This window comes from Anser cygnoides, chromosome Z, assembly GCF_040182565.1.
Source record: "Anser cygnoides isolate HZ-2024a breed goose chromosome Z, Taihu_goose_T2T_genome, whole genome shotgun sequence".
Taxonomy (NCBI): Eukaryota; Metazoa; Chordata; class Aves; order Anseriformes; family Anatidae; genus Anser; species Anser cygnoides.
Window position 1 is genome coordinate 1,629,258 of NC_089912.1, and position 17,834 is coordinate 1,647,091.

At 38.8% G+C, this 17,834-nt stretch overlaps 1 protein-coding gene across 13 annotated transcripts in view; it reads left to right on the forward strand.

The window, feature by feature from the left end:
• The window catches only part of MCTP1 (multiple C2 and transmembrane domain containing 1), a 272,517-nt gene that overhangs the window by 80,875 nt on the left and 173,808 nt on the right, over positions 1–17,834 (forward strand). For all 13 annotated transcript variants that reach the window (XM_066988625.1, XM_066988619.1, XM_066988626.1 and 10 more), the window contains one exon: positions 15,411–15,525. In XM_066988625.1, coding sequence (XP_066844726.1) covers positions 15,465–15,525 — 61 coding nt within the window. In that variant the 5' untranslated portion in view covers positions 15,411–15,464. The remainder of the gene's footprint in view (positions 1–15,410; positions 15,526–17,834) is intronic.

The following is a 17,834-nucleotide window of genomic DNA, read 5'->3' on the forward strand; positions in this document are numbered from 1 at the left end:
AGTGAGAGGATTTTTGTGCTTGATATGGCAAGTTTCTCTAGGGACGATAGAAATGCTAGCTATCAGCAATTAGATTGGTACTGTATCTGCATGAGACTTTAGGAAAAATGAAAACAGGCAAAAAAAAAAGAAATGCAGTAATGCAGACATTATTTTAATGCTTAAAAAATGATGATTTTAGGAATGTAAGGTTATTTTGAACAGGAAAAACTGTGTGACTGTAATCTGTGTTTTTTGCAGTGTATTGTCCACCCCTTTAGAGGCTGATTTTGTTTTCCTGTTCACTTTATGTGTGCATCACGTGTTCATGAGTTGCCAAAATGTATTCAGACAGCCCATGTATCTTACCATAATCTTCTCAAAACCAAAATGGCTCAGGAGTATTCATTCTTCTGGCTTGTCCTGGGAACTGAGTAATTCTGCACAGATGAAAGGCAGATCTAATTCAATTCGTGATGCTTTTCATTTCCTTGGCTTAAAGAAGCAGATTTTTTAATTTCTGAAAAAGATTATGCTCTTCGGATTTTTGAAAAAGGAAGGTAAATTTAAAGGTTTTGTGAAATAATTTAAAAGCAATTTATTCCTGGTTCAAAGGCATTGTGTAGACTAGAATTACAGTGATTGTCAATGTGACTGGTGAGTTTGTAAGTGAATCTGGTCTTTGAAAATCTGTGGCTTCATTGCTCTATTGGAAAAAAAAATGCCATCAATGTCTGCTAGGTGGACTGTGTGCTTTGTACATAAATGGTCTCAGAAAATGGATATCCTCAAGCTGTAGTAGGTCTGTTGAATGAGCAACGTGGCATGATCATGGAGTCTATTAAGAGGCAAGTTTTGTCTTTTTTTTTTTTTTTCTGTTATCTTTTTAGTTATGTGGTTAGGGGTTTGTTTGTTGTGTGTAACTGAGAACATCAACATCAGTGGTGCTTTTTATTTATTACTGTTTTTACTTAGGATCCATGGCATGTTATATGCTTATCAATGAAGCAGCTTCATGTTTATATGCTGATATATAATATATTGCTGTACCTTTGAAAATAATGTCTTGCTTTAAAGAAAAAGTCTGAAGCGGGTAGAGGGAAAGGTGTAATTTAAAATGAACATGAGCAGTGCAGAATAAATTCATGGCGTGTATGTACGCTTGTTTGAAGTGTTTGGTGCTCATGCGTATCTTGGATGTGCTCTGCTCCTAACAGGCAGAGGGGATGGTAGTTCCTAATGTCAGCGTCAACACTGGTATACGAGTCCATCCACAAGCATGCTTCAGAAAAGGTAGTTGAGGTCAGCATATGCTTTATTTGCTGTGGTATTTCAAAGCAATAGAGAAACTCAGAATGGTTGAGGTTTGCCTTTGGAAGTAGCCCTTTTGAAAACTTGTCCAGAGCAGGGTCATCTCAAGCAGGCTGACCAGGACTGTGTCCGGTCAGGTTTTGAGCGTGCTCTTAACCTCTCTGGGCAGCCTGGTGTACTGTTTGACCGCCCTCATACAAAAGGTTTACAAAAGGCTTTTCTCAAAGTCTGCTGAGCAGAAGGGAAAAGAGCGCTGAGGCACCTACCGAAACTGGAAAAGCTGGTGAAAAAAACAACAGGGGGTATGGAAAACAGCCTTTACCCTTTTCTAGGGTTTTGTTTTGCACTTGAAATAGGTTTTAAAGTGTTACTCTCTAATCAATGTATCATGGTCCTGTTTACATTTACATGTTTTTAAATTAACTTTCAGTTAGAGGTGATTGCTTTTGTAAACAGTTGTGAGAAATTCTGGTAACTGAAGACTGAGGCCATTAATTAGCTCCATGCACCCGTGGGATAAAATAGAGAGTTGGTAACTTTTTGCACATGACAGATGAATAATCTGATATAAAACTTGCTCTAGAAATTCTTGCATAATATTTGTTATATAAGAATTAATGAAGAGCAGTATCAATCTAATACTATCCCTAGAATTAAGAGCAAACCTTTCTCCTTTGTGATTCTAGATTTTTCTTATAAGCAATTTTTGCTCAATTTCCCTATAAAACAGAAATGGATGAAGGGGTAGCATAGGGAATGAGATTAGGGAGAGGAATGCTGCAACAAATTTTGGCAGACAGTTCATAAAATGATCACAGAATTGTAGAATGGCTCAGGTTGGAAGAGACCTTACAGATCATCCAACTCCAACCCCCTGCCATAGGCAGGGATGCCACCCACCAGACCAGGTTGGCCAAAGCCCCATCCAGCCTGGTCTTGAACACCTCCAGGGATGGGCATCCACAGCTCCTCTGGGCAAACTAATTTACCAAATTGTCTTGAGTTTCAGTGTTAAATCCTGTTCTAACAATCCTCCTCTAAGGTGTTAATGCATGTGGAGAAACTGCAGGGATGTACAGGTGGCTAGATCAAATGAAGTGTATCAGTAGTAGTGCAAAGAAAGCTTCTCCTCTGGGAGTCCACTTAAATTGAGACAGCTCTAATTACTGGGAGTATCCTTTGGATTTCTAGCTAGCTGTCTGTTTGTGGAAGAAACTCAATTCATCCTCTGCTGTGTGGGCATGTGTCAGCTCTCTTGGACTGAAGAACTTCCTAGTCAGCCGTGATGGATGAGGCAGAACTGGACATACCACATCCTACATTGATGCTGCATGAGTAGGCATAGTTCCCACCGTAATCCAGATCCTTCTCCAGCTTGAATATAGCACTTCCTTTCTCCAAGTCCCTGACATCCCTTGTCCTTAAAAAATCGTAGTTAGCAAGTAGATGATTTGGTTATTTCTTAACGCCCCAGTGCCTCCAGCTGCTCCTCATGACTTGTTCTCCAGACCCTTCACCAGCCTCATTGCCCTTCTTTGCACACCTTTGGTCTTCCATCACCTGCCTTCAGCAGAACAGCCCTGTTGGTACTTGGCTGAAAATTATATAAAACTTGAATCAACTCAGCTGGTGGGAATGCTTATCCCAATGGTAGTGACTGGCACATTTGTTTTCTGCTTAATTTTCTGATTTAGCCATCCACATCTACTTTTCCCGGTTGTAATGATGCTGGCTTTACAGGCACTTGAAGATTAATTTCTCAGTTATTCTACTGATACTCTTATTTTACTCAAAGATGCTAAGACACATTTACCTTTGGAAAATTGTTCATAGTGATTTTTGTGATAATGGCATTATTTGCATTAAGAGAATTACACATTTTTTGTTTTTTCTTGGTTGTTGTTGTTGGTTTTTTATGGCATGTATTCACAAGACAATATGAACTGTTGTCTTGTGAAAAATGACAGTTGGTTATTGTTGTTTTCCCCATTCTAGAAAAACTTTCTTAAGATAATAGTTCATATGTGCTTCCTTATTATTTATGTCAATTAGGAATAGATTCCAGCACTTGTAAAGTTCTGCAAGTCCTTCAGCATCATTGTAAGATCAGACTAGGTTTACAAATTATTGATGAGTCAGATCTGTATCTCTTCCTGATGGAGAGGGGAAACATCTTTCTGAAGAGTCAGTTCTTGAACTGTCCCCTTAAGAAATTCAGGGGTTTCAGCTGCTAATAACTCAGATTATGTCATCCATCTCCAGATTACAAAGCTGTAGTAGGCCATGTTATCTAATTGGACAAAATTAAAGTACCTTCTATGGCTAATGGAGGAAAATGGCTACACTGCTTCACCAGTCAGCAGACAGACTTCTCTTCAAAAGCTGCCTGAGTTTAATTTTGTTTTCCTTGGCACTCGGCTAGTTAATTATGACAGTAGGGGTTATTCTGGGTCTGGGCTTTGTCTTGTCATTCTCTGACACTTGCCAGAGACACACTGACTAATGGTGACGGGAAAGCACTTCTCCATTTTATCTGGCATTCGGTGATACCGGCTCCTAAGCAAAGATGCACGCTGCAGACGAGTTGTGCACTATGGTGGATACTGCTGCTCATGGAGGAATTATTTTTACTTAGATCAGTGGGACTTTGGTGGGGTTTGTCTTTCCTTCTGTTTGCAAAAGTATTTCTCCCCGTATGATATTTGATAAATTAGTTCAAGATTCAGGTGGATTCTTGAGAGGATTGGTACTGTCCAGTCCCAATTTGATGGGATTTCACAAACTTTGAGGACTTCTGTACAGATTACTTTCTTGCTTTTTTTCCTTTTACATCAGCCAATGGTGGAGCTAAAATGCGAACAGCATGTGAACAGCAATTTGGGTTGGACCCGATGATATCTCGAGGTCCCTTCCAACCTCTACAATTCTGTGATTCTGTGATTTTACGTCAGGTCTCTAAAAGACAGGCTTGATTTTTTTCCCATAGGTATTGACTGGGCAGTGGTGGGATTTGCCATTAGAGGACAGGGCCTCGTCCTGTTCTCCAACCAAAAAGCACCACTGCTACTCTTCCTTGTAAACTGTATCCCACCCCACAGCTGGTTTCTCTCCTGGGAACTGTGAGTACTGAGTAGGATTGAGTTAATAAACAGTAGACCTGTAGTAGTACCTCTGAGCTCGTTACAACTTCTCATCTTGCCACCTGGGTATCTGACTTGGTATGTGCTGTTTCTGTCTCCTCCAGCTACTTCTCTGGGCCACCAAATGCCATCACTGGGGCCTCCATCAAGCTCTTGGAAGGTCTGAGCGGTAAATCCATGCCTAAAACTTTGAAAAAATACACCTTAGTGAAAGTACTGCAATCTGCTATCATGGACCAGACATGCCATGTTGCAGTATCAGTCATCATTCCCAGCATAGAGTTCGGCGTTGTTGCTCATCAGTAACAAAACAACAACAACAACAACAACAAAAACCATAGCTATGACATACTTGGCTATTGCCATTTCTATTTCAGGAACACATTTTACTTTTTTTTTTCCCCCCTATACTTACACAGTATTTAGACGAATCAAGACAAGTGGAGAGTATCTTAAAGTAGCATGGAACAGCTCTCAGCTTTGCCATAGGTAGGTAAAAAACCACAATGATGTAAAAAAAAAATGTTAGGCCTAGTAGTATTACAGATACTTTTTGTGTGGAAGACCAAATTTTTGTCGTGTTCAAAACTGGAAACCTTGAATTACTCCTCAACTGGTATTTTTCAGTCAGAGTCAGGTTCTCAGTCTCCAAGATTCTCAACTATGGATATTTGTATATCTCTTGGTTCCCTGTAGAAAACTTATTTGCCGTCATTTCTTTTCATCTTGTTCTTGTATCAGAGATTATGCAGTAATGTCTCTGCTGAGTTAAGGAGCTTGTGTGAACCACAGCTGTAAGGTTGTGGGGGGAGTTTGGTAAAAATTTAAATAATGTGCATAAACATATCAGAAGTAATATCAATCTCTAATACATTTGTAGGCCTTAGTAATGAGGTCTAAAAGTTGCATGTTTCAGCGCTCGACTTCCTTCTCAGTATATTTTTTATTTCCATCTCATCTTTACCACTCTTTGTTATGCTGCTTGTACCGGATTTTGGTTTAACTTTTTCTGGGCTTATGGGTTTACCTGTTGAAAGTAGGAAGCCTTTTTGTGACCAGCACATATAAAAATTATTACAAATTATGAAAGAAAATATATTTAAAGGAACAAGGAGAGGTAGAGAATCTTCTTAAGAGATTCTGAAACTTTCAGGAATGAAAAATCTATATTATTCAGTGTGGACTTGAATTTTCAGGTTTTGGAAGCATTTAATCTAGATCAAGCCAAAGTGATCTCGATTAGAATTGCTGATAACAATTGCTGATAACAAATGTCCATCCAACTGCAGACTGGTGAATAATTTTTCTTATGCTACTATCTTGGTATTATGTGGCTCGCTTCAGTACAGTTACTTGTTTGCTTGCAGCAAGAAAATATATTTCAGGTAAGGTGTGTTAAAATATATTTCAGGTAAGGTGTGTTCTGATAGTACTGGTTTAATTGGGGAAGTTATATATTGGGAATGGATCAGTTCTTCCTGGATTATCGCTTTTCTGCTGAAAACTGAGTTATTTCTGGATGTCAGAAAATAACGTGTTTTTTTTTTTTGTGTGTGTGTGTATGTGTGTTTTATTATATAAAACTCCAGGTAACTACATGCAGTCTGGCAAGCTTCTTTTTTAGTTAACTAGGCTTTCAGGCTTACATAAATAAGCATCTGAATTTTATAGGCTGTAAAGGAGAGACAATTTAGGTAATATATTTAGAAAATATTTTCCTCCAATACCCATCGAGATTCCATTTATAATGGATGTTGCAATGGGTAAATGTTTTTTTGTTGCATTAGTTTTCTGAAATGGTAATTTGCAATGTCAGTTTTTGTATAAATTAACACATGGGCTCAGTGCTGTGAAGGGATGCTTTGGTTGCATTCAGGTATATGCACTTTGGCATACATGTTTTGCAGGCTTAGGGCTACTTTGGTTGAATGTCTTTTGTCATTTGCTGCTGAACAGCAAAAATTGTTTAATATAGAATAAAACAAAACTGCCACCTGTTTTCTACAAAGGATACCCACATTTCTAAATCACAAAGTAGAATGTTTCCTTAAGCATTTCCTGTGACACAAATGATGCTTTAAAGAGAAAGCAATAGGGAGTACCCTAGCCTTTGTTATAATCTGATAGTTAGATGTCAAATCAAAAGTGTATTGATTTATCTAGCATGTGTATTTAATTTATTCCTGATTTCCTCTGTAATATTATCTGAAATGGAATTATACACAACCCATCACTGCCTTACATCTCTAGCAGTCAGCTTCTCCTGAAAAGTCACGCGCAGTGGTAAGGGAAGCTTTCGTCCTTTGAGGTTGCTGGTGTAGGGAAAGACCAGGAAAGCTGCTGGGGAAGAACCTACTCTAGACGTGCTATTTCCTGGCTTAATGAAAAACAATGAATAAGGTGTTAACAAACATGGTTCCACAGCAAACTGCTAAGTTGGAACAAATCACTTTTCTTGGAGAGGAAAACCTAAGTCTTAAACCAGCCTAATTTTCAGCAAAAAGAAGTTTTGCTAAAAACAGGAGTGCTGGGAAAAAATAAGTAATGTTAAGGTCACTGAAGTGCTATATCAGTACTTACGAACTAGATCAAACTTGTAACTCAGCAGTTGAAATACCTAATATAGTACTTCTAACCACATGTTTTCTATAACACGGTTTTGAATAAGCAGTATATTAAAAAGCTTTAAAAAGCTTTACAATTATTTATGCATTTATTTATTTATATGAATATGCGTAAATTTATCAAAGCAGTACCAGACAAAGGAAAACAGTGGTAAAATTTATTTGGACTTTCCAAAAAACCTCTTTAACAGCTCTTTACAAAGAGGTTGAGGCAATGTACTTTGAAGGGTCAAAAAAGGAGTAAGAGCTGGAAAATGCTTGAAAAGTTTTTGGTCTAAAACTCCGTTCTTGTAGTTTGTTGTATGAAGGTAAACTGTTGTGTCTGTTAGAAACATTGATAACCCCGGGAGGATTTGGCACAATTAAAGCAGTTTCTTTTCACAGAGCAGAGTCTAGATGTGAGCTTTTGATTTTTGGTATAACGAGGGAGGATAAAAGCCTTGGAGGGAGGGGAGCACAGCACATGGAGCAGGGAAACGTGATGAAAAGAGCCATGGCTGCTTTATTCAAGCACAATGTATGGTCTTGGTGGAGGAGGGCCTGTTTGTTTTTATTTTCTGCTTGCTTTACTATCTTAGTGTCTATAAGTGATCCTGCAGAAGTAAAATTTTATTGTAGATTTCAGTGAATAAATGGTAGCAAACTGAGCAAACAGAACATGAAAGCAGATGGAAGAAGGAACAACTTGATCAAATCTCTTCTGATTGCTTTGTCTATGTTTGGTTTCTCTTCTGATCGTTACGTCTATGTTTGGTTTCCTCTGCTGCCAGACAGGGCTACTGCTTCTTCTGAAACAAGTGTACTTCTGAATACCGAAACTTTCAAAATGTTAATATGCTTACATCTTTTACTATTATTTGTTCATCTATTTGTTACAATTTCAGAAGGAAATCTTGCAAGCTGTTGAAAGTAATCAGTTTTATTTTATTTGAAAGCAACTGAAAGCAAATGCTCATTTTCAGTATCAAAGAGCAACAATAGTACAGATGTCACAAAAAATACTTCAATTATTCTGCAGATATAAATGAGAGTACTGCTTCTTAATTCTTACGGGTTATTTTTAATCAACAGATTCAATAGCTCTTTCACATGTAGTCAAAAAGCTCAAGAAAGAGGAGGCCGAACATTTTGTGCACTTCTATCTCTTACTTAACCACAGTGTATTTCCTGACAATGTAAACTAGATAGTCACATGCAGAGTATACTGACATATGTAGAAGTGTGTGTGTGTGTGTATGAGATTAATGCTAAGTTAAAGTTTCTTCATTCTGCAGAAATAATCTTGAATTTATAGTTCTTCATAATCAAGACATTTCAGACTAGCACGTATCTGCTGTTGCCATTATGTGATAAAGAGCTTATATGCAAAATCTTTCACAGGTCATCTGTACATTTTATCCAATTCTAAATCTTTAAGACCACAGTTGAGGTTTTTTACATCTGTTGTAAGTACTCATATCAAGCCAGTGGGAAACATCTGTTGTATGGCAAACTAACAAAGTAACCAGTCCCATCTGAAGCATGTACGTGGTCAATCAAAAACCATGTTATTTGCAGATATAAAATGCTACAATAATTTCTGCACGTTTCCAACTTAAAACAGAATGTTCTTTTACTTTGATATTGAAATGGATTTGCCTTTTACACCTGCCTCATTATTTAGGGAGCAGGGGAAGTAGATTGAATGAGATGAAATGGGGTGCACAACTCTTTTTCGCTCCCAAGATCATCAGTTCTTCCTGGCTTGCCATCAGCCAAAACACTAGAATAAAAAGTGTTGCTAAGAGTGTGATGGTCACAATAACTCTAAATTAGATAGGTAAATACTCTCAGGGGTATTAAACATTTCTTATCACTTGACTTTATTATAATTGAAGCATAGCTAGTTCCCACTAATTGCATAAGGAGTTGTCAGACACTTAGATATTAAGAATTTTCAAATCTCTTTCCTTACCTTATAAGCAGATGTTTCTAAAGCACTCTGTGTAGTTGAGCCAGAAGCTTTGGCAAAAGAAAATGATCTGAAAAAGTGAGGTTGAGCCAGGCAATAAATGGGGTGGAAAACTCTGCTTACGCAATATTCAAGACACTGCTTCAAAATTTTTGGTATTTTTTTCAAAAGCTGTGGTGATGCTTCATGCCATGCTATCAAACCTGCAGTGTTGATGTCTCTTGCATCCACCATTCAGAACACTTTGATTTAATTTTATTTATTGTATGGACTGTGAAAGGAATGCTATTTATTTCACCATCTCATCTCCTGACTAAGACCCCAGCATGTGGACAGTCAGTGCAGCCATATTGCCAGTTTCTCTTCACTGCTTTTATACAACTCCAGTTACACTGCCGTTTTCCTTTGTCTACTGCAGGAAATGTTTGCTTATGTCAAGCCATGGCTCTGGAAAATTGTAATTATTATTACTTTCCAGGTCTTGCTTGGATGTCTGTGTTTACGTTTTCATGCTGATGCGTTTGTTTTATGTTGGGGAAAAAAAAAGTGCTTTTTGCTTATCACTGTATTCTGGCAGAATATTGAAATAAAACATCAAATGAACAGAGTTGTAACCTGTTGTTTAGATGACACAGATATAAGTTAGATTGAAGTAATATTCATATACCTTCCTAAAATATACTTTTGTCTATAGGAAAATGTTATATTTGGGCTGTATGAATAAAGAATTTTTATCCTTTTTGGAAGGGGGCGTGTATTACAGCTGTAGGTTTTTTTTTTTAGTATATATATTGATTAATATTTTCAGTTTTGGCACTGAACAAACAAAATCAGATTTTAAGATCTGTTCCTTTGAAGTGCTACTCAGTTTCTGCAGCAGAGAGTTCCTGAAATCTTTCATATCCCCTGAATATATGGAGTAAAGTCATGCTAATTGATAGATTTAAACTGTAGGACAGGAGCAATGCCATTAATTTCTTCGGTTTGCTTAAGTGAATAGCTTTGAAGAAGACTGTTGATATTCATGGTGATGAAAAAGGCAATGGATAATTTGCAGATGTTAGTAAACTTCAGGCTGTCAGCTTGGGACAGGTTGCTGCATTAACCTGAAAATTTGTCTTGTGCTTTGAAAGAATATAGCACAACTAATGTTACTGATTCTTATCTCATAGCCATAAAGTGGTAGTCTGACTTCAAAAGATTTGGTCAGAAATTTGGTAATGCCATAGGGACTGTTATCAGTTTCACTGTGTTTTTCTGTTTTATAGTGTTTTTAATCAACTGTGAAAAATGATATGGTGTGTGAATGGTGGCAATTTCGGCCATCCTATTAGTTTCAAAGCATCATCATTTTTCTCACATGCTGGGGTGGAACTGCATCAGGAATGCTTCACACCATGGAAGAATTCAACTTGCCATAAAATTAGACATCTTTTCCCTTTATAAATGCTGCAGCTATGTACCCAGTATGTACCTAGCAGTGAACTATCGTAGAGCCCTCCTACAGGACCAACATTTGTTTGGCTGTAAAAAATAGTTTGTTCATCTAGTTGTTAAACTGCTGTATCTGGAAAACACTGCGAGGTGTCCATCATAGTACGGAAGACAGAGATGCAACTACTTGTCTGACTTTTTAGTTTGGTCAGTCTCAAAGGGCTTAGCAGTGAACAGTTTTATGATACAACTAAAGCCAGAGTTTCCAGCTATTCTAGAGTTGTTTTGGAGAAAACTCAATATTTTTTCTTTATTTCTCACAGAAACAAAGTGGGAGTTGCTACCATAGTAAAAAACAAACAAACAAATCTTTAATTTCTTTCTTGATAACAGACTGCTTTTGCATGAGCTTAGGTGGCAGAAACCTCTCATGGCATCAGAAGACTAATTTTTTATGCTGAGATGCACAGATTCTTCACACTAGTAGTGACCCATAACATGGCAGGGGCACAAGGGCACGTTCTTCCTCAGCTCCCCTCTCTCTCTTATGTCTCCAGAGTGGCAGATTGGCAGTAAACATCTAAACCCTGGAGCTGCTCTAAGAGAGATCAAGCATCGTTTCATATTTCTATGCCAACAGCTTAGCTTCATGAATGTGCTTCATACACTGCATATTACTAACGATGTCTTTGATATTTGGTCTTAAAATACAACACCAAGTGTTTTCCATCTGAAAGTCATCAGTTCTGCTGTTTGTTGATAGCTGGTCTAATAGAGCGTCATTGTCCATGTGTGATAATATGACCCTATGATCATGGCCTTGCATGGAGTAGCCCTCTAACGGAAAAGGATTCAATTAACTTACACCTGAAAAACCAGCTAACTGGTGTTGGGCTCTCTCTTTCCTGACTTCATGCTCTTGAAATAGTCTTCTTTTAGATTTCAGATGATTTTGTATAATATGGAGATGGTTCTTAGGAAAGCAGGTCTTTAAAGGATTGCCACTTTCAGGGGTCATCACAAGTGTGGCCAGTGTGAGCTCCATGTTCTGTTCAGCTCAACTAAACATTGCATTTTCTGGGCATGTTAGGACATCTCTTGACACGTCATGAGTCAGCAGTGAGTTATAGCTGCAGATTCTTTCTTTTTAAGGGTTGACTGTTGAAAGTCTTACCATGGATGTCTCACTGAAAGTGAAAGCAGCTCATGGTGTTGCTCACATTGTTCAGTAAGACAACTGCCCAGGGGAGTTTAGTATGATATCTATTTAACAGAAGAGTCCAGCTGATGAACTGTATGGTCATCAAGACCTTTGTCCTGACCTTTTTCACATGGAGTGTTTACAAGACGATCAGTATCTTTGCCCTCTCTATCAAAATTCACTGTCTACAAGACTTTGGTGTTTGTGCAAAATCAAAACTTTCTTTTAAAGCAATCTAATTCAGATGTTATGGGAAATTGTATAGTCTGGCAATTAAGTCATAATTTAGCTAAAGAGAATATTCTAAAATAAGATGATGACAGATCACTACTAAGGATTAATTCAAATGATTTAATTGTGGCATTGCCTTCCCACAGAAGTTTTTACTTATGCAAAACAATGGTTAATTGCCTTTATGCTCTTTGTATGGAATCTCAATATTTTTCTTAAATATATAATACGAAAAGTATTTTAAGGTTCTTCTCTACATTTTAGACACTAAAAATAAACGCATGACCTTACCTCGTCAGGCTTGGTGTCATCATCCATTAATAAACAGCCTAGTGTCTCATAACAACCTCTAGTTGTGATTAAATTTTTATGGCTACAGAGAACATGTAGCCATGCTTGTTCTTGACATGATTAGGTACAATGTGGAATTTAAGAAAAATTTGTTTTTGAAACAAATGATTACGGCAATTGTAGGATTTGATGTATTTGGTGTATTGATGGCAATTATAGGATCTGATGTATTTTCTCAAGTTTCTTGTCCAAGTATTTCTAACTTTAAGTTCATTACTGCAGAGTGCACAAAAGTAGTTATTATTGTTTTACTAGTTGCCATTATAATTGTTAAATTTTGAAATTTAAATTGTTGGTCAAAAATGATTCACTGACAGTTGGATATGTTATGTCAACCTCAATTTTTACTTACATAATTCAAATGCTGCTTGTCTGATGCAGAAATACTGCTTTGACTTCCTAATACTTAGGGGTAGTTAATATCTGTTAGTTTTATATCATTTGTGTAGCTGTTTATGGCCTGCAGACCTGTTACATTGCTTACCTAAGCATTTCTAGTCTTCTTGAGCAGCTCTCTGAATGAATAAGTGATTAAAGTTGAAAGAGAAAGCTAAGTTCCATTGCAAGAAAAAAGGAAGGAAAGGTGAGAAAGGGAGAAGGAGAGGAACATGGAAATATTTATAGCATTAATTTTAATACAGAGTTTGTGTTGCCCCTAAGAAGGGAAGTGAGAGGGGGGCACCACAAGGAATAATCAGGGAGGAGACGGTGTGTGTTGGCAGACATTGTGGTTCTTCTTGTATCTGCAGCCTCTTGAAGAAAGTCAAGATAGGGGAAGGAAAATCTCAGTGTTCATCACTTTCTTTGGAAGTCACGTTTTATCTTACACAGCACCCTGATGAATGTCGGTGCCTGGGCTGAGCCTGAGGAGCAGGCCAGTAAGATTTTTTTCCTTATTTCTGTCCACATTAGATACTGTGCATTGCAGAAGCGTGTTAAGGGAGGTGAAGAGCGATGGGAGTCCTCCAGCTGCTCGGGCCCAGCAGTGCTCCTGCCCCTTGGCTGCGGCCCAGCCCTGTGCCCGGGGTCCTGGGGTCCCTGACCAGGCTGGGGGACGTGGCTGCTGCTGTCCCCTCTGCAGGTTCAGCCGGTACCAGGCTGAGCACGTACCCCACGGACACACGGACCCTGACATGACCAGCCACAAAGGCTGCCCTGGTCAACAGCACTCACACGTGGGACTCTCGTGGAGATAGCCACAGGCGGCTGAGCCCCCAGCCTGCTCTCTGTCAGGTAGAGGCAGTTCACCAGTTCAGGTTTGCAGAGCTCTGCCCTTCCTGCACCCAGCCAGCCTGGAGCCCTTGGTCACACCTTACCAGCTGCAAGGTTCATCCTTCCTGCGTGAATGAAGGATGAGGTGCAGGTAGCTCATTAGCCTGCCCCTTCTGAGGCTGGGGGCCTCCTTCTGGTGATGGCCTCCTGGCTTACGTGTCCTCTGTCAGGTAACCCCACTGGGATAAACGTGCCTCATTCTCACCTGCTCTTATAAAGAAGTGTGACTGGCCAGACGTGGTTCCCATCACTAGCCTCCCTTTCTTGCTATCCCTCCTGCCTTGGAAGATGGTCCTTGACCAGGTACCCGTAGGGGAGCCGACTATCTCCTACATACCCTTACAAGGCAGGGTGGAAATTCGGTTTTTGTTATTTTCAGCCTTGTAACTGCCTGCGGTCAGTAATTTTTAAGAATGAGATAGACAGTGAGAGATACCCAGAGGAGTTAATCCATTAAAAGGAAGTGGTGGATGACTTCTGCTCTAGTCCTACAAGGTCTTTTGATAGTTTCAGGCATGCTTCAGCAGTTACTTTTCAAAGACAAAAGATAAATTTTGAGAGATTTCAACATCTTCTCTCCCCAGTCAAAGCTCATCTAACCATTTTCTCTGAAGTGCAGTAGTTTTGAAGAATTTCATTTCTTTGGAACTGGTGAGCATTTTGCTATGTGGTTTGGCTACCACTGGATGTGTTGCAACAAAGGTTAATAAATTAGGCTCAGGTGTGACTCTGGAATAACAAGAGTAAAGCATATATTAAATTTTCTTTATTTTGTGATCTTCTTCATGCTTTAAATTTACTAATACCTTAGAAAGAAAATAAGGTGGGTACTAGGAAGAGAAATAACAAAAGTTTCCTTTGCAGTGGTATAGGACTTAGTGTACGTGTTCTCCAATGTATTTCTATCGTATTGCTGCATTTTTTTTTTTCCTTACAGGGGAGCTATAATCTTATAACAAAGTATTAATGGCACTAGTCTTAGAAGACTTACATCCTAGCATGAGAATATCTAATGTCGGTGCTCTATATATAATATGTGAAGCTGCTGTATATACTGTGTATGTATAATAGAAACAGCTATTCTAGTATTAAAATTAAATGTGATGTTCAAAGCATGAACTGTATAAATCTAGCAGGAAATATAATTTCTCTCCTTTGTCATCTGAGACAGAAGTGTGGTTACTATTCATATGCTCCAGGGAGTTCCTTTGCTTCTGACTTTGTTTACTTATTTATTTTTTAATTTCTCTTGATACAATTTATATATATAACTACTCTGAGAATCTTGTCTTTGCCCCTGAGTGCAGGCAGACCAAAAATGCATGTATTACAAATGAAGGGATACAACTACATTTATCTTTAGGATATTTTTCACCAGTCTCCTTCATAACTCTGCGTTAAAATCGCATAATTTGCAAAGCACTGTAACAGCCACCACAATTGTATCACATTTATGTTTAGTCGATGCCTAGATTACCACTGGTGAATAAATGCAGGGTTTAAGAGTACTGATAATTACTAGTTCAAACAGCACTGCAAGGTCCAGGTTCTTTTTTTCTTACTTATTCTGCTCTAGCAGACCAGGAATGAATGTGAATGTAATTAAAAATGGAGGTTAACATAATAAATACAAGTATCAAAGAATCATTTTTCAAACATTTTCTTTAATTTACAAATTTAACCATTGAAAAGTTAAAAAGTTATTTAAAAAGAAAAAGGAACAAAAAAGGTATGCTGAGGAACTGTCGTGCTGAAGACAGGCTTGGGTTCTTTGGTGTTGGGCTGTTAGTTATAAGGTGAAGGAATGGGATACATTCTTGTCTTAATTCAATGGGATGATAATACCATAGAAAAAAACACCTTACTGAAACTCTTTGTAACATTAGCTATTGTATTTTTATTTGTTTCTCCTCCAGAAAACAAGTTCAGTTGGAGCTAGTAATGCAGATTTTCCCTCTGAGGATCCCGGAATGTACCAGTTGGACATTACTTTAAGAAGAGGACAGAATTTAGCAGCAAGGGATCGTGGAGGTAAGTGCGTGCTGGTAAACACAGCCTTAATGTTGGGAAGTTTTCTGTCTGTTGGTTAAATTTAAATGAGATTATTAAAGTTTCACTTAACAATTAACGTTTGAATTTTGTGTTAGTTAAACTCTGTTTAAAACTATGTAGAAGTTCTGTGACTCAAAAGCACACAGTCAAAGGAGCAAAGGCCCACTAAACCCACACAGGAAGAGAAATAATATTTAGCTAATATTGGTTTAATTGTACTATTAGCTAATTTACCTCCATTTTGAGGAAGTTTCAAACTAAGAAAGATTTAATTTAACTATGTAGGTTATTGCTGTCTGGTTCACTAATTACTTACTTTGTTCCTTGACTGCTTAACATAAATAATGGATCTGTGTTTAAAGACAACAACTCTCTATTTGATATGTACAGGTGTTACCTGTTGGCCAATCTGCTGATCACATGTTGGCATTTTACAGTTTGCACTGAGACATGTACCACACACAATTTCTGAAGGATATTTTGACCCACAGGAACAAAGCTGGCTGTCTCAATGACTCTGCGCATGCAACTTTAACTCTTATTTAAGTTAGGTCAGCCAGTAATTCATTTCCAGACAGCTATTTAAGCCTGATAATTCTGACTAGCATATTGGACTTTTGTCAAAACATATTTCTTGTGAGAGAGAAAAAGCAATAGTAGGGCTGCAACTAAAAAAAATAGTATTATACAGAGTCTTTCTGTGTCAACTTGATGAAGTTACTTGGCTGATTTCAGGTCTCAAATGCTCTCTGGTATTTCTCTGATATTTATGTCACCAAAATTGAAATTTCCATATTCTCACTATTGCAAGAATACATTTTTTATTTATATTCTTCCTCTAGATGTATTGATAGCCTATCAAGCTTTGCCAGACATTCATTAAAAATAAAGATACTCAAATGTTTTTGTTTGATGAGCTGGAGAGACATCCATATAACTTGCTCGGTTTCTGAATGATCTGTTGTAATTCAGTCATATCTGCCATTGGTATTGTTTCTAAATGAGCAGAAATGTGATTATAAATGTGTAGGTTTGTTTGCAAGGAAAAAACTGCAGTTGCTTTTTCCATAATAGAGGAATCTAAAGTAAACAAAGGATGGGACAGCTGTCTTCTGAGGTGAAATCCCAGGTTCTGAAATGCGTAGTTTTAGCAAGGCACTGTAAGTGTGCCAGGAAGAAGAGCTTCCATTGCCATCTTGTGAACTGTAGAAAATCCTTCAGGTCGGGAGGGAGCACACCTGTAGCTCCCCACTACTTGCTTAGGCTTCAGATCTCAACTGGGCTTGGGCTTCCAAGAGTCTTTATTTCAGAAATTTAGAGGAAAATATAGACAGTACCTTGTTCAGGGCTCCTTTGTAAGGCCTTGCCTGACAATTCTGGTGGCCTTCTACAAAAATGGGTACAGCACTGGTGAATAGGGGAAGAGCAACAGACATCACCTACCTAGACTTGTGCAAGGCATTTGACAGTGTCATGCATGACATCCTTGTCTCTAAATTGGAGAGACAGGGATTTGATGGATGGACCACTCAGTGGGTAAGGAATTGGCTGGATGGTCGCACTCAAAGAGTTGTGGCCAACAGCTCAATGTCCAGGTGGAGATCAGTGATGAGTAGTGTTCCTCAGGGGTTCGTATTGGCACTGGCATTGTTTATCATTTCTTTTCGGTGATATGGACAGTGGGATCAAGTGTGCCATCAGCAAGTTTGCTGATGACACCAAGTTGTGTGGTGTGGTCAACATGCAAGAAGAAAGGGATGCCATCCAGAGGGACCTGTACAGGCCTGAGAGATGGGCCTGTGCAAACCTCATGGTTCAACATGAGTTCAACAAGGCCGAGTGCAAGTCCGTGGGCCAGGTCAATCCCAAACACAAATGCAGGCTAGGTGGGGAGTGGATTGAGAGCAGCCCTGAGGAGAAGGACCTGGTGGTGGTGGTTGATGAGAAGCTCAACATGAGCCAGCAATGTGCGCTTGCAGCCCAGAAAGCCACCCGTACCCGGGGCTGCACCAAAAGCAGTGTGGCCAGCAGGGCGAGGGAGGGGATTGTCTCCCTCTGCTCTGCTCTTGTGAGACCCCACCTGGAGCCCTATGCTCAGTGCTGGGGCCTCCAGCACAAGGAGGACACAGAAGTATTAGAACAAGTCCAGAGGAGGCCACAAGGATGGTCAAAGGGGTTGGAGAACCTCTTCTGTGGAGACAGGCTGAGGGAGCTGGGATTGTTCATCCTGGAGAAGAGAAGGCCCCGGTGAGACCTCACAGCAACCTTCAAGTACCTAAAGGGGGCTA